This window comes from Falco biarmicus, chromosome 4 (genome assembly GCF_023638135.1).
Source record: "Falco biarmicus isolate bFalBia1 chromosome 4, bFalBia1.pri, whole genome shotgun sequence".
Taxonomy (NCBI): Eukaryota; Metazoa; Chordata; class Aves; order Falconiformes; family Falconidae; genus Falco; species Falco biarmicus.
Genome location: NC_079291.1, coordinates 89,886,065 through 89,907,658, shown reverse-complemented (window position 1 = coordinate 89,907,658; position 21,594 = coordinate 89,886,065). Strand labels below are relative to the sequence as shown.

General features: G+C 43.1%; 1 protein-coding gene across 3 annotated transcripts in view; it reads left to right on the top strand.

Annotated features, from left to right (window-relative positions):
• Positions 1-21,594, top strand: part of GRM7 (glutamate metabotropic receptor 7) — a 303,828-nt gene that overhangs the window by 155,848 nt on the left and 126,386 nt on the right. For all 3 annotated transcript variants that reach the window (XM_056335569.1, XM_056335568.1, XM_056335570.1), the window contains exons 3-4: positions 5,010-5,151; positions 6,029-6,183. In XM_056335569.1, the coding sequence (XP_056191544.1) occupies positions 5,010-5,151; positions 6,029-6,183 (297 nt within the window). The remainder of the gene's footprint in view (positions 1-5,009; positions 5,152-6,028; positions 6,184-21,594) is intronic.

Here is a 21,594-nt window from a genome sequence, read left to right as displayed (position 1 = left end):
CCAAATAATTTCCAAGTTATTGTTTGAGGAAATGGTTTGCCTTGTTGTCTTATCCTTTTCATAGATTATTGTGCGTTTCCCCGGCTTACTGGTTGGACAAAGGCGCATCTGCAAAGGCTGAACCTACCAAGTCTGCTCCTGATGCTCCCGTGCCAAATTTGATGGTATTACAGAAACATTTGCTGGCAGCAGGGAAGGAAGAAAGATGCCAATGTTAGCCTTCCATACATAGCCTGGAAGAGAAAGGAGATTGTTTCAATGGTAGAGTGCTATGGTACCGACTGCTTCATCGTTGTTGCTTTGAGGACCATTCATATTCTGATTCCTGTGGATTTCTAGGATTCCACCATGAAAGGAGTTAAACATTTGCTTGCAGAATTGTCTGAATGATGTAACTTACATATACCACAGTTCACATCTCTTTTTTTCATCTCTAATATCCATTCTTTTTATAATGGCCTTTGCATTATAAATATATATAAGTATATATTGATATGTATATATAAATATATACAGAGGGGGGACCCTCTGTAGCCGACTGGTTAAAGCGTGGCAGTGCTGGTGGGACCAGCTGCAGGGGGCTGGAAGCTCCTGGTGCCGCAGGCTGCGGATGCTGGAGCTGCACAGAGCAGCCCCATCTCGGGTGCTGGGTGCGGAGTGGGTTCAACTCCCAGGCTGCCAGTGATTGCCGTAGCACTTTGTAGCTAATTAGAGCATGTGGCACTTCTCCTGTCCATCAAGGTTAATGTATTATTGCAGAAATCCTATGACAAAATCCTTAATTTGCAACTTTCACATTTTTGCCACGTAATTCCCTTGGAGGTTTATACCTCAGGAGCATTGTGAATTAACCTGACAGTGTAAATAACTGTGCACGTTTCCTATTGTAATAAGAATGCAGGATGAGAATATGAAAGTTAAACTTACTTTAAAGTGACATTTGAACAATATACACCTGATTCCTTGGGCATCTGTTATTGCTAAAGGAATGGAAAAGGTTGTGTGCCTCTGCCTGCTGTGAGGTCCTCCGCAGTGATCAAAACAGTCTTATTCAAGCTCATAATCTTGGATGTATACAGAAGCTGACGTGACTGTCGGGCAGCTGGGATGGATCACCCTGCTGCTACAGTTCAAGTTTGTACTCTGATGTCAAATGCTACCCAATGTGGACTTGAGCAAAACAAAGTAAATAAGAAAATAATACACGGTGACCCATTTTGTGACTGGGAGCACTTATTAGTCAATTTGTCATAGTGTTGCTTTCCTGGAAGAGGCACTAACAGTTTAAAATCCAAATATCTATCAACATGTCTAAGTAGTATTATCTGGGTCTTGGTCCTCTTGCATCTTACTTCTTTGCCTTTTTTTATTTTCCCTTGATCTGCCTTGCTTGGCTGCAGCCATTTCTGTTCCTAACGTTGCTTCAGCGAGTGCTTTCTAATGCTGGTGTCTCCTGCAGCTGTTACATTGAAAGTATTGTAGCTACCATACTGTTGATAAAGTATTTTGGGTTTATTAATTTATATTTTGCCATTTATCCATACTTCCTTTGTGCCGGAGGTGACAGAAAGGTTAGCAGGCCACCACATCACCTGCTCCATTTGGGAAAGCTCTTCCACTGTCCTGGCTGCCAGAGCAGCTCTCTGCCCAGCTCGGGCTCAATGCTCGGTGCTGACTGCGGCACACTTACCGTAACCGGCAGGTAGAAAAGGAGTGCTGTTATTTCCCTTCACCAGTGGACAGCAGAGAAACCAAGAGCTGACCTCCCAAAGGTAGTAGAAATCTCTGTATCAAAAAAAGGACCTGAAATCTACCCCCAAATTCCAAGCTGTTTTCTTTGTCCACGCTGGGTCCTCCTTTCTTTAAAAAAAACATGGAAATTATATACTTTGAAGCTGTACATTGCATTAGAGGCTTCTTTCCCCTGCTATTGAGAGCCTGGCCACAGCTGTCTCTCTGTCCAAAGATGCTCAGTTCAGCTGTAATCATTATCGACTATAATAAGATTTTTGGCTTCTCCATCCAGGCAATAGAGATTGCATGACCCACACAATAGGTGTAATTATTGTCAGGGTGGGTTGCTGAGCTAGCAGCCCTCTCAACAATTTTTTGCTTGTTTTTCAAGCACTTAAGTCATGTGGGTTGCAATTACTTAATATTAAATACTGATTTTTTTAATAATAGTTTTACAACAACAATGTATCACATCTGAGGGCAGGGCGTGGGTTCTTTTTTTTTCCCCTGGAAACAAGGATCCTTTAACATCAATAGACTTTTAACTACAGAAATATTACTGTCATGGGTGCGGGGTCTGAAACCCTTTTGCTGCTGGTCTTGCTTCTCTGCACGCCTGGTGGGGTGGTCGTTTCTCTGTGATGGAGCCGTGGTACCTGGGGACGAGCACCTGCAGGCATTCTTCTCAAAAGGCCCTGAAAGTTACTTACGGGTGCAGTAATTAGAACTCAGTTGTTGGGGAATATTGCTGCGTGAGCCTGTCTGCTGGTGTCTGTTCTCTGGGGTGGTATTTCCAATCCTCTTGTGAAAAAGCTCGCTTTTACTGAATGGAAGCAGTGGAGGGCTGTGAAGGATTGAGAAGAATCTTTGCAGCAGCTTCAGATGTGTCTAAATAATGGCTCTATCCAGCATGCGAAAGCCCTTTGGTCTTGACTCTATAAAATATATCCTCTCCGTTCTGCTGTGTCTAAGTGGGAGCCTCTTGAAGGGCACTGTGGAGGGAATGCATAAATTTTCAAGTGACAGATCTTGGAGCTTTGTAACAGTCTGTGGGCTGGTTTGGTTTGGATTTTTTTTTTTTTTTAATTTGTTCTGTTTCTTTTCTTTCAATGAATTCTCCAAAGGTGCCATGCCCATGTTTAACAAGAGAAATCAGTCATGGGAGACTGGAAGTAGCTTGGCTTGGCATGATGGAGTGCCAGGGAAGGCACGGGTACTTTCCAGGAGCAGCTAATAACTTTAAATTCTCCTTAGGCGTGATGCCAGGACAGAGACATTTTTCCTCAACAGAGGAACATGGATGGCTTCCCCTCGATTTCCAGCTGCCTGTGCTTGGGAGATGCCTTGGGAGACTCCTCATGGAGCAGGAGTCTCAGGCTCAAACCCAGCGCTGGCTGGGGGGGGTTGTGCTTTTAACCAGCATGTAATCCATGCCATGTGGGGCATTTCAGGAAAGCCGAATAACTCCGCTCATGGATTGGAGTTGATTCTGTCAAATTTTGACCGGAATAAATAAAAAGAGCATTTGAAAATGTTTAAACTTCTTGAACTTAGTGCAACGAGACTTTCTTTCCCCATTTAAAAATTAAATTTACTTTTAAAAATCAATATTGCTTTACTTTAAAGAAGAAAATCAGGTTGCAATAATTTGAGGTTGTAATAACTCTAAAACAAAATGAAGCATTCTGTGTGAATCAGAGAAAGACTTGGGGATTGTTATTCTGTGTTATTCTTTCTCAGCCTTCCTTTTCACCATTTTATTTCTTCCCACCGGAACCAATCTTTTTTTTCCCCGGAGTTTTTGGATCAGCTAGTGCCAACAAACCTGGCTTGACTTCAAGCAACCTTCGTGTCTCAGCTTCTCAACATCCAAACATCCCATCAGGGAAAAATGATCCTGACCTACTTTGCAAAGTGCTCTGAGATCTGCAGAAGAGCTGCATTTTGCAATTCTAAAACAATACACCAGGTCTTTGAGGATGCTGGGTGGTTTCCCTCCAGGTGCTTGTACGCCTGCGTTGGGATGTACGCGGTTTGGGATGGTTACCTTGTCCGCTGGCAGAGGGCAGGCAGCCTGTTCGGGTGGTGGATAAGCTGCTGCCTCTGGGTTCGTTTCCTGAGAACACCTCCTCTGTTACTTCATATAATGGTACTTTTAGATCTGTGTTTTAAAGCATATCTGTGACTATCTCCTTTGTCCTGCTGTCTTTCAATCAACTCATCCCCACTGCTGTTTCTTATTGTGCATCTCTGATACTTTCTTAATTAACACACTGTGCAGTATATTGAGGAAGTTGGTATCTAAGATGCCATAAAAGATGCTGTTTATCACAAAGAAATAAAATAACGAAGGCAAAAGTTGTGTTTTCATCTGCCAATAACAAGCAGAAGGTCACTGGAAATGTTTGTGGTTTTTTTTTTACTGCAAATGTGATTGATTTTTTTTTTTGTTTGGTTTGGTTTGGGGTTTTGGGTTGGTTGGGGTTTTTGCCTAGAAGAAGCTATGTAACTATTCTGTGAACTGTGCTAAAAGTGAGTATTTCTTCGGTATGGATGTATTTATCACTGTTATGGTGTTGATACTATTTTTGCAGTGTTACCTGTGTATTTATGAGAAGTCCCGTTCACAGACATGTACTTTATCTTGAGGTTTCAGTTGCTTGGGCCACTCCATCCCATTTGGTGATGGGCATTTGAACAAGTATGGATTTTCTTGAACAATCTTTGCTTTGCCAGTATCTCAACTTCTTTGCTGTTCCTGTTCCAGATAGGTTGTTTCAGAGAAAGCCTTTTCCATCAATATCCTTCAACTTGTAAAATTAAAAAGTATCTCAGCTCTTCACCAAGATAAAGTTTGCTTAATACATTGTCAACGTCACATGCCTTTTAGCCTGCTGTTTTTTCACAATTAGTTTAAGCTTGTTCAGGTTGTTGTCTGTTTGTTGGGTTTGTGGGGTTTTTTTAATCCCTCTACTGACTGGTTTAATTGTTTATTTCACTTTTCTATGATATTGGTTTTGCCCATCTGTTTAATCTGTGAACCTACCCAGTCATGCAGGCTGTGTGTAGCGCAGCGAGTGCTCTCTGCAGAACCCAAAATGGTACGAATCCCTCAGGAAGGATGACGTGAAGATTAAATGCTCCATAAGGGCAGTGATGCGGTTGGAGAGTTTCTCTTCCTGCCAGGCTCCCCTTCCAGCCACGTGTATTTCCCAGTGACTTTTTTGTGCTCTCCTCTGACATAGTCCTTTTCTTCTTTCTTCTTTCTTAAACAGGTGGGCTCTGCATTGCTCAGTCCCTGAAAATCCCCCAGGATCGCAAAGACAAGACCATCGACTTTGATAAAATTATCAAGCAGCTCCTAGAAACTCCCAATGCCAGGGCCATCGTTATTTTTGCCAATGATGAGGACATAAAGTAAGGATGACTGAGGGAATTGATTCATTTGTGCTTGATAGCTGTGCAGAAAAGAGAAAGCAAATAAGAATATGAATAATGAAGTGGAAATGTCTGTTGGTAAGAGCACTGTGGAGGGTGGCACCAGGCAGGGAGGTGCTGCTGTTGCTGCCCTGGCTGACATGGTGCCCCAGACCATACATCGCGGGGGGAAGGGGGGGGGGATGGACAGACAGGAATGTTGTTGATGAAGGTCTGGAAGCTTTTCCTGGCATAGTGTCACTCACGCAATGGATGACAAGTCTGATCTTACCACTGAAAGAGGCATTCAGAAGGTGCCCCTCTCTCCAAGCTTGTACTACTATGTATTATTCACTAAGTCAGAGTCTGTTTTATGGCAAATGATGGTTGCTGGTCATCAAATCACTCGGATGCTCAAGGTTAAACCACATAAGGTGCTCAAGGTTTAACCACATACACCTCGCTCATAAAATAATATAAAGAATATTTTAGAAGTGTGACCTTCATTTCTCAGTTGCCTGTCTTCTATATTCTTTTTCCAGAATTTTAAATTAGCTTAACATTGTGATGGCACTGTCAGTGGCTGAGAGGCTCAGTTCTACAAAACAAGACACAAGGAAGTTAGGATAAAGTTGCAGTAAAGTCAATGGCAAAGATACACATTTGAGTGGAATCAGTATGTCAGTCTTAGGACATGCGGTGAACTAAGAGAGAGTCCCCTGTGCTGCATGGATTGTGACACAGTGTGTTGTGAAATTCCTGAGCCATGCTGGTTACAGTAATTTCTGCTCATTCTGCAGTTGCAGTACGCCATTTTCCCCAAGCAGTTATATGTTCAAGTGATATTAATTTGTGAACAAAACTATCTTTTCTGCAGGCAAATCCTTGCAGCCGCTAAGAGGGCAGACCAGGTTGGCCATTTCCTATGGGTGGGCTCGGACACATGGGGCTCCAAGGTGAGCCCGCTCCTGCAGCAGGAGGACGTCGCAGAGGGAGCCATCACCATCCTGCCCAAGCGAGCCACCATAGAGGGTAAGGTCTCCCTCCTGCTTCCTGGAACACTGGTGGTACCAAAAAAACTTTCCTCCTGTGTGTTTTGTGGATAAATGCGTACAGACGTGGTATGATTAAAAGACTATAAAGTACATTAAGTCTTCATCTCTGGAAATTTTCCTAAATGTCTGTGTTCCTCATCTGAAAACTATACATTATTTCCACAGCTGAGAAACTACCAGCAGTTATTTATTTAAAGCATGATTTCAGAGCTTATATTAAGCTGTAGTGGTATGACAGGGCCTTTATCACTTAAAAGAAAGTAAACCAAAATGATTTTAACATATTATGTATATACATAGGAAGAGAAAATCTTTTGCATTTTATGTATCCTCCCTGAAGCAGTGGATAACTTTTCTACTGAAGAAGGAAAAAATATTTTTTAGATCAGCACTTTCCATTTAAACTTAGCTTAACTTTTGTTTCATTCGGATCAAGCATGATATTTGTTTATATGTATTGCTTGTGTGCTTCGCAAATATACGTGCTTGTACATACGAATGTGTATATAAAGATTATGGGAAACTTTTTTTACATAATTTCTTTGTTTCTCAACATGTCTTTGTGTTCTGAAGTGTTTGTTGTCTGATCTCTCCTCAATTTGTTATCCCCTTTGTCTCTATAGATTCTAACTATCTATGTGGCTTCCTCTGGGCAAACCAAATTTGTCAGTTAGAGTCCATGTTCTCTTTAATACAAAAAGTTCTTTATAAGGAAGGCACTGAGTAAAGAACACAAACTCCTTGGCTGGCTCATGGCATTGTGTCAGGCAGGGTCTCCAAAGAGTCCCTGAACGTGTTGCCCACATTAAAATAAGTCCTGCTAGCTTCACTCACTGCAAAACCAACATTTGTGTTCATTGCAACTGTCTGCACTACCGCTGCATTAGTTATTCTTCTCAGGTATATGATATGCCTCATCCTTTTACATTTTTTAAACCCTGGAGGCATTTTCACATGTTATTTCTCCATAAATACGTGAAGTTGATAGACAGTGGAGTGTTTTGTTTCTGAAAACCAGGGTATTTTAGTCATCTTTCCATACTGTCTGTTTTGATCCCTGAGGGTTTCTGACGCAGAAACAAAAAGTCTGCCAACAGTATCCAGAAACAAAAACTTTCCGAATTTGTTTGTTTAAATATATTTTCCTTCTATATTACACATTAGGCACATTGCACATAATGGGAAACATGAGGTTTGCTTTTGGACAGAATAAGTGATGATAACAGAGTGGAAGGGTTCAGGTACAGACAGTCAGTTAAATAACGGTTACAAATATCAGTGTATTTAGTGTATCTGAAAAAAACCCTGTCCGCTGAGCCCACAAATACCTCCTCGTTCAGTGAACACATTAGACTAATGTCTAAAAGTTGGCTGGTTGCATTTTGCACTTGTAGTCATGCAGATTGCATGACTACTTGTTCGTGATGCTTAAATTTCATTTTGCCTGTATATATAATTGTGTTCCTCCTTCAGGAATGGCTGCCATACAGCAGACAGATATTTTGAGGTCCATGAGTTCCAGGTTGCTTTCCAGAAAGGGAAAAACACTCAGCCAGAAGTGGGTACTGTACTTGGTGTGAAAAGGGGAGGCAGAGCAAAGCGTCCCAGAATAGCAGTTGCACTGTCAATAGCAAATGTTTCCTGGCTGCTCTGTGACCGCTCAGAAAGGTTCACGCTGGTTCTTACCTTTTTTGATCCTGTTCATCCATCCCTAATTGCCATCTGTATCTGCCATCTGCTTAGTCCTGTTAGGAAGAAGAGTAAAGGGATGGTTAAGAGTGCAGAGCCAATTCCCATTCTCCTGAAGCAGTTTTCCAGAACTCAACATTTCCCCTTTCAGACTGATTCCATTTCTGTTTCATCCACTAAGAAACATCCACTGAAATCTGTTACTTACAGAGCTAAGTAATCCTTAGGTATTAGCATTTCTTTCCTTAGCGAGGCTGTTATCCATATGGATCGTCTGCCTGTCTTGCATTTGGACTGCTGTATGTTGTTTTGTTTTTCTTTCTGTTGTTGTAGTAATTTCATTTGGCTATGAATCCAAGAGAACTGGAAATAAGCATTTTAATGTCATTCTTTCATCATCCAGCAAGGAACATCTGCTTCCTAAAATTTAGTAATGCATTTCTTTAGATGAAGACATAAAATAAATGACATGAGAAGCCTTGATTTCCCCCTGTAAATTGATGGAAACAAACTAAATTAACAGAATGGAGCGCAGTTTGCCCTGAAGGACCATGTCTTGAGCAGCACCCCAGCCTAGCAGTCTCCTTTCTGTGTGGTGGGCTGCAGCCCTGCAGCCCCTGCCCTGCGGCTTACGGGGGCCAGGTCAAGGCAGCAGTTACGCACCAGCTTAATTCCTGCTGGACTGCTGCAAGCTTCTTAATTAGTCATGAATGAGGGGGTTACCCTTATTTTTACTCCTCAAGAGCATCTTGGTTGGGTTTGGGCTTTTTTTAAATTATTATTCCTTTTCCTTTGATCACTGTGTTAAATAGCATTTATAATCCATTAGAAGATTCCTAAAAAACTTCAGAGGAAAGAGAGCACTGCAGCCCTATACCTTAACCTGAAGTACGTGGTACTGCTAGCCTCTTCTCATGCTTCGGGGAAAAATGTTAGGCTAATAAGCCACAAAATGTTATATTACATTGAAAATGAATGTGCCTGCATGTTCAAGTGTATATGGTACACTCTGGATTATCAGATTTTTTTTATGTCTGTAAAGCTGTTGGTCACGTAGATCATAAACTGGAAGGGTCATTATGTAGAAAACGGCATTTTTCAGAGAGCTTTTCTCCCCCAGCCACGACTCCTCAATTCAACATACAGATGTGAAGTGCAGATGTGCTGGTGTGTTTATGCCTGTCTACATACGTACCATTCGAAGTTCCTATTTTTGGTAACAGGGGGAATATCCCAGCAGCCTCCTACTCCAGAGAGAGTCCTAAGCGCTCGGTTTCTTGGAGAATCAGCCCCCAGATACGCAGTTATTTGTCTCAATACTTGATGTCACTCTTGGGACAGAATTTTCTTTGCCATAGTCCCATGGGGTGATTTAGGAAATCATTACATGAACTGAATTAATTCATCTTAAGTCAGTCTTAATATAGCCCAATTGTGTTTGATGTAATTATGCTGAAAGGATAAAGTTGCATCTTATTTGCATAATTGCAATAGACTGTGAGCCAGAGGAAGTGCACGCTTAAATAGTAATCGCTTCATGAAAAGTTGTGTTTGGAACATGCTCCATAGCCAACTTAACCAAGTATCACCTAAGTTGAAAGGCTTTGTGAGCTTTTCAGTGGAAAAAAAAAAAAAAAAAAAGGCAGAATGTATGTTTTGTTGTGGGTTTTGGGTTTTTTTTTGGGGGGGGGGAGGGATGGGTGGGTTTAGAGTAACTAGGGCAGCAGAATATTGTATTCTGGTTATTGTTGCTTGCAACTCTTCCAAAAACAGGTGATGGCGTGTCCACATGCTTAGAGAGGATTATTAAAACATGAGCCCAGTCCTGAGACTCAGCGTATGCTCAGAGGAACAAGCACACTGTGTTGCATTGCAGAACTGCAAGGACCTGTGCTTATGTGTGTAAGAGTTTGTGGTCGTATGCCTTAGTTTGAATAGCCTTTTACTCGCAGTACATCCTTGTAACGTTTTTGTGAAGAGGTGTAATGTAACCATCGAGCAAGTGTTAGTGCTGGAGGATGGGAAAAACTAGACAGTGTAGACAACAGGCAGAACCTGTGTTTTCTAATTAAAGTTTGAATGGGATGTATTATTGCTATATTACTATTTATTCATTTTACAATAATACTATAGCAATGATGAACATCTGTGACTGCATGGATTTGACATTCGTTAAAACAACACCACAGTAGAAAAAAACCTGCAAAAAAACCCTTTCTTCTCCAAAATGCACTTGGTGGGATTTTACCTACTGCTGCTTTCATTCCCCAGACACCCTTGTTGTTCTTTATTCGCCTGAATAGAAAGATAAATGTTGCATATGGGGGAGATTCCCACATCAGTTTGGTGTTGAAGAACAGGAGTGACCCACTGATCATGGGCAGGGTGAAATGCTGCAAAGAGATGCAAGTGTGAGCTACAGGAGGGTTTCAGGCAAGCAAAAGCAGGCTGCTGTAGAGTAATGATGCTAGCAGGATCATGGTAAAAACGGGAGATGTGGAGACAAGCCTAACAAGTCCTCAAAATTTCAAGTGCCAGAGGGAAAATGGAAGCGCAGTGGAAAAAGGAAAAGAAAGGTTGAGACTTCATAAAAGCAGTGGGGTTTTTTTTCTTGCAGTTCAACTGAGCTACTTGCCTTCAGACTAGCGAATTACCATACGTGGTTGTCTTTTCCTTAGGCAGTGACAGTCTAAGAGGAAGTTGTTCATTTGTCGTGTTTTTCATTTGAAGTCCCAGAAGCTTTGTAGACCATCCAAACCAGCAAGAAGCAAAATATGGAAACACTCCCTGGGTTCTTGTGGGTTGGTCTATCATTCCAGCTGCGGACTTCCCCAGGTGATGGCCGGGGAGCCCAGGTGGTGGGCCACAACCCTATTTCTTTGTAGATGGAACTGAACTTCTTCTGCACCAATCTTTTTAATCACAAACTGACTTTTAAATATTCCACTGCCACTTTACTTCTTCATGTTTCAGTAGATTGAATAAACTTGAGAGTATTTCCTCCTCTTGTTATCACTACTCTACCCAAATCTAATTACATGTTTTAACTGCCTGCGGTAGCTGTCTTTATTACACCATATAGATGTATATATGTTAGCTGGATGACCCTCTGATTAAAGATGATATTATGACTAGTCCAAATATCAATTGAAGTTCTCCCTAGCAGGCAGATTCAAAGTCAGGAGTTCCTAAATTCTTTCCCTGGAGGAAGAGCAGATCTTTCTGCTAGTGATAACAAAATATCTGTGGCATGAGGGATGGAAAAGCCTGATCCTTTAGGAGCAGGTTTGTGCAGTACTTGCTGAATCCAATATGGAAAGCTGTTAGACAATCCATGTCCAGAAGATACTCAGGTCTGGGGAATGGAGCCAGGTAGATGGTCTTGGGTTTCAGAATGATAGTCTTCCCCACACACACACATTTTTTTTTCCCCAATTTTTTTCTTCTAGTCTAAGCCACATCCACACTGCACATTTAAAAATTGCTTATAGCAGTGTCTAGTGTCTATTCTGATTTAAAAATGGCTCATTAAACTCCTTCAGGAGTGTGGCAGTAGAGAGCAGGCGTGGCAGGTAGAACAGCAGCAGTCAGGATGTTGGTTAGACCTTTGCAAGGTGGCTACAGCTCGCTGCATGGCAGGCCAGCAATGTATTTTTATCCAATGCAGTGTTACAGCTGAAATGAGGAAATAAGCAGCTTTATTCCTGCAAAAACATTCCTATTATGCCACTCCAAGATTTAGGCTTTTGCCATTGGTGCCATGCAGAGCTGGGTGAGGTGCCCAGAGTGTGTCCAGGCATCACAGTTGGGGCGGCATCCCTGGGCATCCTCTCCAAGCTCCAACCTCTCGCTCAAGGCTTGGCACAGGAAGAACTAATACCTGGTAAGCCCTTGCTAATACCTGTTAGTGTCTGTTAAGTCCCCCATATGAAGTAGTGAAAACTAGTATTTTCAAGAGGTAGTAGTAAATTTGTAATCTGCCCAGTCAGCCTAACCACTGAGGTTCACGAGATCTGTGGAAGATATTGAACACTTTCTTTTTGGGGAATATGGATCATAAAGTCCTAGAGATAGAACTAGAACAGAGATTGGTAATTACTGAAAATCACAGCCGTATCTTTAAGGAGTCCAAATGCCTCCAGTAGCTCTTACAAAGTTTCAGAATTAAATATATATCATTTCCATGGATTGAAAATGTCTCTCTATTCAGGGATGTGTTAGAAATTGTTTTCCTCTTAACCTCAGCTGTAAAGATAAACAATTCTCTACTTACATCTTGCTTTCTGTTGTTCTGTGTCTCTTTTCTGCACAAAAATATTGGAATTGGGCTGTTACACTGTGGTTCACGTTGTTTGCTTCCATGCTACTGACTTAACAATTTCAGATATCCAGTTTTTCCTCCAACTTTTTTCCTTCTAAAATAGTCTTCCTTATCTTTCTTACTTGTATGTGATCTGTTTTCACGGACACCAGCTCACAGTGAAATGAAACCAAGGAGAGGAACAGCTGTAAGAGAAATACAGAGGCTAATATATACATATATATGATGTTGATTATTTTTGAAGGTGTTGCAAAATGCTTTGCTGATAATGAAAAAAAGAATATATTCTTTATGGTCTGAGTTCAGAATTTGATGACTAACCAACAGGGTTTCAACTGGATTTAAGATTAATGATTTAATTCCAGCAAGCTGTGGATGTGGCTGAGGTTTGTAATCTCATGAAGCTCTCAGCTAAGAGGTTGAAGGATGGCTCAAATTCAGCACAAGGAAGTGCTTAGCTATTAAAAAAAAATACAAAATTCCAAAAAAATACCACCAGAAGCATCGCAAGTGCTCTAAACCAACATAACTGTCCTTAAATTTTTCAGTTGTTTGTCTTCCAGAGAGATGGTAAATCATGTTTTTAATGTTTTGGTTTTAAATCCAACAACAGCTGATTTGCTTCTTATTTGTTTGGGCAGTGTTAAACCCAGGAAAAAAACAGTGAGAGTGGTTATTTAAGAAAATAATAAAATTCAATTCTCTCTCACTGTTTAGTGACTCTCAAATATTTTACCTTCACATCCCCAGTCTAGCAAAGCAAAGGAGCTTGGAGTTCATTTTCCTCTGTTAGAGACAGTATTGAGTTTTATCCAACATTAATAAATATGGGCAAGCTGTTCTGCATCCAGCTGTGGCTGCATTTACCCCAGGATGTTTCACTGGGAGAGATGTGCTTTGTGTGGAACTTACCCACCTCCTCCCTGAACAGAACGGAAGGGTGTCTTACCTGTCATAAGATGATTTGTAAAATAGTCGAGTTTGGATTTGTTTGTTTGTTTGTTCACAGCCGTTTTCAGAGACTTTAACTGCGCTCTGTTGTTCTCAAGCTTTTTCTCTGACCTTGGAGTGCGAGTGCCTTTAGGTAGAGTGAGTGAGATGGAAAGATGTGGCTGGGGGGTTGGGTTGGTTCATCCTGGGCTGTGGGGCTGTCAGGACCGGGGGGTCGCTGCAGCCTCACTGTAGCAGAGCCCACAGACATCAAAAGCCAGAGGGGATGCCCATCATTAAGGGAAAAGACAGAAGTATCATGGGCTGCCACTCCCGGATTTACTCATTCCTCCCATCACCTCCCCTGACTGTTCCTCTCCTCTCCTTGCCACCACCCATCTGACCTGTTTTGCTTTCGGCACTGCTGGAAGGCTCCGGTATCGGTGGGGCTGTGGGTGCTTGGCACCTCCGGGCTGGCTGGCTGAGAGCAGTGGGGCCAGCTCCGTCGCCCTCCTTTCCCCGCACTGCCAGCAGCCCCAGCAGCTGGGGGGCATGCCCTGGTTTCTGGGGTTTTAAATAGTGTAATTGCAAGCGACGCCAATCAGGAAATACACGTTTGGGTCAGTAACTTGGCAGAGCAACTCTGGTTTGGACGCTCTTACAAGTAAAGTTTGCACGAAGGGCAATATATGTAAAGGTTTGTTTGCAGTTTTTCCCCCCCATGAGTAAATTGTCTTTACCAGCTTTGGAATTAAAATACTAGGGTGTTGTGTGCTCATATTATTAAGTAAATACAGGAATGTATCATCTGTTAAGATAGGTTTGTTATTTTGGTATGTTTTGTCAAAAAGTGCACATTCCTTATAGAGAACCCGTTGGCTGGCCAGGCGCCGTGAAGGAAGAGCTTGCCTTTTTGTTTTTCTGTACCAATCACACAGTGTTTCAAGTCATTCTACCCACAAACTTGTTGGGAATGTTTCTTTCCCAAGGCTAACGAAGCTGTGAATTGAATTTAAATTAATATCGTGATTACTGGGAATCCAAGGCACACTAGCAACCTTGAAAAGTTTGTTGCATATCAATTCCAGCCCGTTGAAAAAGTCACTCCGGGAGTTAAGATTAGCTTTGAGTCCTCCTGGGTTAGTGCTGAGTCTCATCGCTTCTTGCCTGTGTCCGTTGGGACTCATGCTGCGGGAGGGCAGTGCGAGGAGGGCAGCAGGTGCGCTGGGCTGAGCGCTGCCAAAGCCAGCGTGCGTCAGCTGGGCTGCGTGGCGAGCCGGGCTCCGTGCCTTGCTTGCCCCGCGCTCTCCTGTGGGCTGCCAGTTTGAAGCTTCACGACGAAGAGCACGGAGCAATGAAATGCTGGCTCAGATACCGCCGCGCGGTGACACCCGGGCTCAGGGGGACATGGTGGTGCTGGGGGTCCAGGCAGGCGGGGCTGTGCCGGGCTGCAGGCAGACACTGTACGTTCACTGTGGCACTGCAGTAGGAGCACAGTGCTTCGCATTCCAGGGTTGAAGCGAAAGCTTTGGGGAGAGGTTTAGTAAGTTCAAAGAGAGAGTGGCTTAAGGGTAGCATTATTTTTTAATATGCAGATATAGAGAAGCTAAGAAACACAATGTTTGTAAAGTTTCAGATTAATGTTGTTTTTGTACTTTCCTTTTAAATGAAGGCATTGAGGCCTCTGGGTTTGTTCCTTTTGTTCAAGATTGCCTGTAAGTGTTAGTCACTGAGAAGTACAGGCTCGGCTGCAATCTCTGTGCTGCCACCGACTCAAAGGCAGTGCCCCATAGCACTCCAGACCTGAGCTCCCATGAGGCAGCACGTTTTGAAAAAACACATACCACTGCAAGTCAAAATGTAAACTTCTCCTTCTCTGCAGCATAGTATTTTGCTGAAGTTACACTTCTGGCTGTTTTGTGGTGTTCAGTTATGGGAGTTCTTTTGGGGTTTCTTAGACACTTTGAAGATGTGATCTTTTTGGAGTATTAAAGAGAGTTATCTGCCACTGCTCAGTACAAGACACAGCTCATAACCACAATGGCATTAGCAAGAAATTTTATTTCAGATGGGGTTTGAACCAGTACCTTTTCAAATGGCATTGCTGCTTCGTAGCAAAGAAATTAGGTAGAAAGCTCTAATTGGACCATAAAGAACCATTGTAAAATAAAGATACAGGGAGCTTTCTCTTTGCCCCCTTGACATTAAATGAACTGCTTGCCCAACCCACAACAGACTCAGCTTCCTCAGGTTGGAGGTGCTTCTCTGACGCGAGCCAGCTGTTACTCATTCGGTGAGTACATGTCTGTGTCTCTGTATTTCTGTGCTTTGCATATTGCTCCCAGGGCTTATGTTGGCATCTTCTCTTTGATGTTCATATTCAACTGTTATTTCAGGACACTGGAGACTGTGTGGGTGGTTGTTTTGAGAGAAGGAGATGCATACGCACATATATACACACAAATTGGTTGGTGCTCTAAGAATTCACAGAGTAATATTTAGCTATTGATCACTGGATATATCATCAGTGGTCTTTGTTTTGGGATAACCTGAATTAAATCTTCTGAAGAACAATTTTCCTCTCAGTGATCTAATGCTGAAGTTGTCTGAGCTGTCTGTTGGACACATTTGGGCACAGTATTTCCCTCCAGAAAGGAAGAATTTTATTTTTAGAAAGCCTGCTATCTTGGTGTGCCAGCTCCTGATCTGCATGTGATCTGGTAGGAACCTCCAAGCCTTCCTCTGCAGGTTTGCTCTGCGCAGAAGGCGGTGACGGGTACCCGTGATTAGAGAGGCTTCACAGGGGAGCATTTCTTCCTCCACACAGCAGACAGCCATATGCTGCTTTCCAGCGTTTTTGCGAGGCAGCAGAGCCAAGGGCAGCAACCAAACTTCCCATCCTTGCGAGCGGAGCTCAGCAGCACATGGCTAGCACACAGCAAGCACATGAAGAAGGCAAGTGATGGTTTCCCACGCACACACAGACACACACACTAGGAAATCCTAGTGTTTTCTAGTGCTGTTAGTCTTTGCTTCTGTGCAGACTTTTAAGCCTCATTTGTTCATAGGAATTAATTTTCCATTTGTTAGTAAAACAGAATCTGGGAAGGGCTGGAGCTCAGGGGACCTCACCAGACCCAGTGTGAGTGAGCCCCTCTGAGCCACTGAACCAGAGCTGGCTCATGCAGAATTATATATATATGTATAAATGTTTTAGTTTGGAATTCTGTTTCAACGTAGAAACAGAAGTCAAGAAAAGATTTTACCACCTTCTCCCACTCCCTTAGAGCAGTGCTGGCACTGATACTGTGCCAAGCACAGCACTGGCATTACGTTTGCCTCCTTAACTCACCCCGGCCGATGCAGAGAGCTGGGAGGGTGTTCCAGTACTGAGCTGGGAGTGCGGGTGGTTTTGTTGATGAAACAAAGGTGCAGGAGAAGGGCATTAGGGAGGGGTGGTGGTGAGGTGTTCCTGCAGCCCATCTGAAGCATCATACCCTACATCTGCCAGCGTGGCTGGAGCTGCTTCTGTGGGAATGGGGAGGGAGAGGGAGGAGCTCCCCTCTCCTCTTGGCATGAGGTTGCATCTTTACAGATATTTCTGACATTATAGTTTAAGAGGTTAAGACATTTGTCTAATGCACAGGAAGTATCTTGGAAGTGTTTGTTTTACCATGTATATTTCATGTATTTTTTCATGTCAAACAGAAATTGCAGGAGCTTTCTGATGTAAACTGTTCCTGGGTTAGGTAAAAATAGTCATGAATGGTCCCAAATACCTCCTTTTAAAAATGCCGTTCTGCAGGAGGGCTGAGAGCCACAGATTGTTCCTAATGAAACAGATAATTTTTCCTCTCTGGTATACGGCTTTGGCAAAGCAGAAAGAGTTTAATATAGTACGTAGCATTTCCAGTCCAGTGCCTGGTGGACTGCCCATAGATGCTGCAAAACAGGCAATGAGGAATGATGCTTCTTTGAGCAGAACCAATGGTCTCAATGTTTGTTCATGTCTGTGGTGAATTTGGGCTCAAGAAAGAGCTCTGAGTAAGGACTTTGGGATTAGGTCCATGGATACTAAGTGACCGTTTTCCTTTATAATTATTACAGTGTTTTATTTTGGGAAGCTTCAGACACTGAAATTGGGGGCAGTGAAACACAGAATACAAATACAATCTGCTTGTGCCATAAGGTGATGGAAGAAATAAAAGGTTTGGTCCTCTGTCTTTTCTACAAGTTTGGGTTTTGGTGTTTTTTTTTCAACAAGAAAATAAAATAACATTAATATACCTGCCATCTGCTAACTAAATACCAGTGTAGCCCACTGGAGAAGTGGCTTTTTCAGGGAGAGGCAGAAGCCGAGATGGATCCCACTGCTGGGAGCATCTCCTGTAGCACCATGCCATCAGCAACTGCCCTGCTGACACCTTCCAACGGGGTTTGTGTGGGGCATGGGGTGAGGCAGGTTCCTGTGTGGTAGCGAAGCAGAGCTGAGCTGCATTGAACCTGCGCTGGCAGCTGGAGCTCACGGCACCTGGGGGGCTTGCTGTGGTATCTGTGGGGTCTCCTTCCCTTTCTGTGCTGTTCCTGCCCTTCCCCACCCAGCTGTCGGGAGGATGAGGGGGCAGGTATGTGCATTCAGTGCTCAGCGCTTCTGCTTCTCCAAGAGACTGCATGTATTTTATCAGAAATGTCTATTAAATCACATATGTAATTCATTCATGTATATTAAATCCTCTACCAAGATAACTTTCAGTCTAATATATTTACAGTAACTTTATTTCCACTCTGCTTGAATTCATACATCTCATACATTTCTTTATCTTATCAGCTCTTGCATTACTCTTTACAAATGCTGGTAAGTATTAACTTGTTTAATATTACTCTTCCTCTTTGGGGTTATTTTTTGTCTGTCTTTGAAAGAAATTGAAAGCAGGAGTTCCTAAATTCTCAGAAGAATTATTTTTTTTTTCATATGGTATTTCTGACTCGGTAACCACAACCTAAAAAGATTCTCTCTCCAGGCCACTTAAAATTAGTCTCTGAAATCCTCTGTGACTTACCTATTCTTTCTCTTTATTGGAAAGCCAGAAAAGAAATACTAGTTCATAATCTCTCAAGCAAAGTGAAAATAAAAAAGGTTGAGGCTTTTATTAAAGTAAAATGCAAGCATGGCATCCCTGCTTGCAAGCCACAAATTAATATGGCTGCAATACACATTTAGAATGAATTCACTGTGAGCATTATGTGTTTATTAGTGTTGGTGTTTTCCTGCATGAGTAGCTATTGATTACTGTCCTAGTTCTCACCACGGGGATCTGGAACATCCCAGGGGGGATCTCTGTGGGCTCCAGCTTCTCCATTGCTGGGGCTCCACGTGCGTGCACACACATGAATTGTGTGTTTCTGAAACAGGCTGAGCCCCACTGGGTAAGACAGGTTCAGACACAAAAATAAATGTGCTAATTTTAGTAAGTGGGCAGAGATCTGAAGGAGTTTACTTGTTTATTTGATTGGAGTGGTTTGGTTTTTTTTTCCTTTTAGTTTGCATTGTTAATGCTTGAATGGTTATAGACTTTTGAAAGTAATAGTTTAGGAAATAATACACATAATAATACACATAATTTCCTTAAAGATGATACAATGAATGCTAAAGTGCCCACTTTGCTCATGCTGGGTTTGCAGATCTGCTTGGGGAATGTGTTTTCATTTTGTTGACTGACTACGTGACAGCAAAGGAAATGGAAAATAATATAGGAAAAAAAAAATCCTCCATGTAATCACATATGCTAGCTCTTTAGAGAAATGAAGCAGGAGTCAATAGACCAATGATCTTGATCTCCTGGTAACAATAGATAAACACAAACCTTTTGCCTCATAGTTAAAATATAATTGTAGGATGGTGAAGAACTATGTGTTTGCAAGTCAAGATACCCCTCTGTGCAGTTTATGGTAATACGTCTTCAAAGTGTAGTTCAGTCTTTGTTTCAATTATGTGATATGGTCCATCTGGAAATTGATTCACTTGTTCACGTTAGCAGAGCTGTAATGCGACCAGCATGCGGTGGTGTGCCTCAGCCTGCTGCTCCACCTCGGAGCCTGGGGCTGGAAGGGGGTGAAGGATGTGGTCATGGGCAACGCCCGCTTACTTTGGGGTGCTGTAAGATGGAGAGCCTCTGGTTAAGTTGTCACACTGCCTCTGCCCACTCTCAAACTACTGTTAAAATTAGGGGAAAGAAAGAAAAAGAGCTAGAGAGAAAGCACAGGCTCTGTGTCTGAGAATCCAGTGATTACTAATCCCCTTGAAGGAGCCTTCAGCTGATTTCTCTTTGCCCTCTGTGTCTGCTGCTCCCTGCCAGCCTGCTGTCTGATGTTGCCTCCAGAAAGGAGCAGCTCGGCCAGCCCCTCGGGTACCGTTGCTGAGCGGCTTGCAGCACATTTGGGAGCATCCGTCCCCAGAAGCATGGCGCAGCATTGCTGCCCGCGGGGAGGAGGGCTTGCCAGGAATGCTGAGCACCACGTCTGCTGGGAGATGGGGCAAATTAATTGGCGATTTCTCTGCTAGAAAAATTCCATTGGCTTTGGGTGACGGGGGTTTTGGGGAGCAGAGGCTATTGGTGCAGCCCGAGCCCAGGTGCTGTGTGTCTGTCCTGCTGCTGGCTGAGCTGCCCCTGTGCTGCTCCTCCCCTGCAAAACAGGCAGGAGCCACAGCTCTGGGTGTACGGCGCATGCGTGTGCATGGGGGAGTGCACCAAGAGCTCCCATACACACCTGGCATTGAGCTGCAGTCAACCAAAGCTTATTGCACTTGGAGTCTTTCCTCCCTCTTAACTAAGTTATGACACAATTAAAAATGTGATTAATCATGGAAGCTATTTAATAAAGGGCCAGGCAAATGGAAGGTTTCCACTTATAGAAAAACACAGGCAGTGGGGGAAGAAAAAACCTCTCGTACTGCTCTCTCAGCTCTGCTGGTGGTTCAGCAATGGCTCATGGTCCTGGTGTATCTCACCTTCCAAAAAGTAATTGTGTTACAATTTGTGGAAGTAAGTATGAAGCACGTGAGTGGCATCAATTTGATTATTACTACTGAAAAGAGAATGGTCTAATTGCTTGTGAATGATGATTAAGCCTAATTAGAGTCACTGTTTTGCTATTACACTGATAACAGCCACCTGTAGTGCCTAGGCTTCCATATATTCTCCACGAGCAGGTATGGTGCCCACGTTTTTACTTCCCTGTGCTGAGGACAGTAGGTGCAGTTCTTGGCTTTCTGCAGTGTGGCGTGTTCCTGAGCACCTGTGGCGCAGTAAGCTCCCACAGGTATTTCTGAAGTGAAACTAACCTTTTATTTCTATTTCTCTCTCCAATTTCTGTTCTGGGATACTCATGGTGGTTAACTGGTTGAAAGTAGCCTTGTAATGAGGACATACTTTGAATCTTTGTTTTCAAGTTTATTCTTTGTGTTTCTCAGTTTGATTACCACTTCACATAGCGTGAATTTCCAAAGAAAAATATTTTAGGATCTAATGGAAGGAGTTGCTAATGACATCTGGATGTTATTGACATCCCTTCTGTTCCTCAGCAGAGGTGTGCTGAGCTGCCACATAGGCTTTGCTGCTAAAGGCACTTGCATGGAAAGAGCCTGTTGTTCTCTGCCTTTATCCCTTGGCTTGTGGATTTTGTGGGTTTACGACGGCTACAGCCTACTGCTGCGTGCAGGAGTCAAGGACAACAGGAAAAGTATCAGAGTCGTGTGGAAGAAAAGATGCTGAAGATGGATTTCTTGTGTGTTGGTAGTCATGCCCAGCTGAGGCATTGGGTTGGGATGAAACAAAATCTGCGGGGTGGCCGCTTCTGAGTGGGAGGTTTGAGTGGCTGCTGGCCCCGTCCCACGCAGGGGTGGCTGGTGATGGGCACTTGTCAGTGTGCCCTGTTTGGGGCTGGAAATGGCTTCTGAGGCTTTCCAGCTGCCGTAAGCAATGGCTTAAATCAGAAACTAAGCAGTGGGACAGCCTCTTCGCAAAGTTGGGGTTCTGGATTTCTTTTTTTTCCTGGGGATCTGCTGGATTTATTGGACAAAGGCTAGAAGGACGCAGGTTAGCTGGGAGCACGTCCCTGCGCCTGGCTGGTGGCGTGGGCTTTCAGCCTAGGGAGATGGCATCTCGCCCGCAGGGGCTATGGGCCGCTCCACCACACCACGGGGTTTGGGAGCCCGAGCACTGCTTCGGAGACCCGGCTCTGTCTTACAGTAATTTTCAATTATGTAACGCTGCTTCAGATGTTTGTCTTGTACTCTATTAAAATTTGCATTAAGCAGTTCACTTAAACAGGGCCAAGAAAGAAGTTTAATACAGTACTGCAGCAACTTTTGTGGAGTTAAATTGGTGTGCTTTATTTAAAAAACAAAAAATATATGTACCTGAACTTTCTCTTTTAACGTCTCCTTAG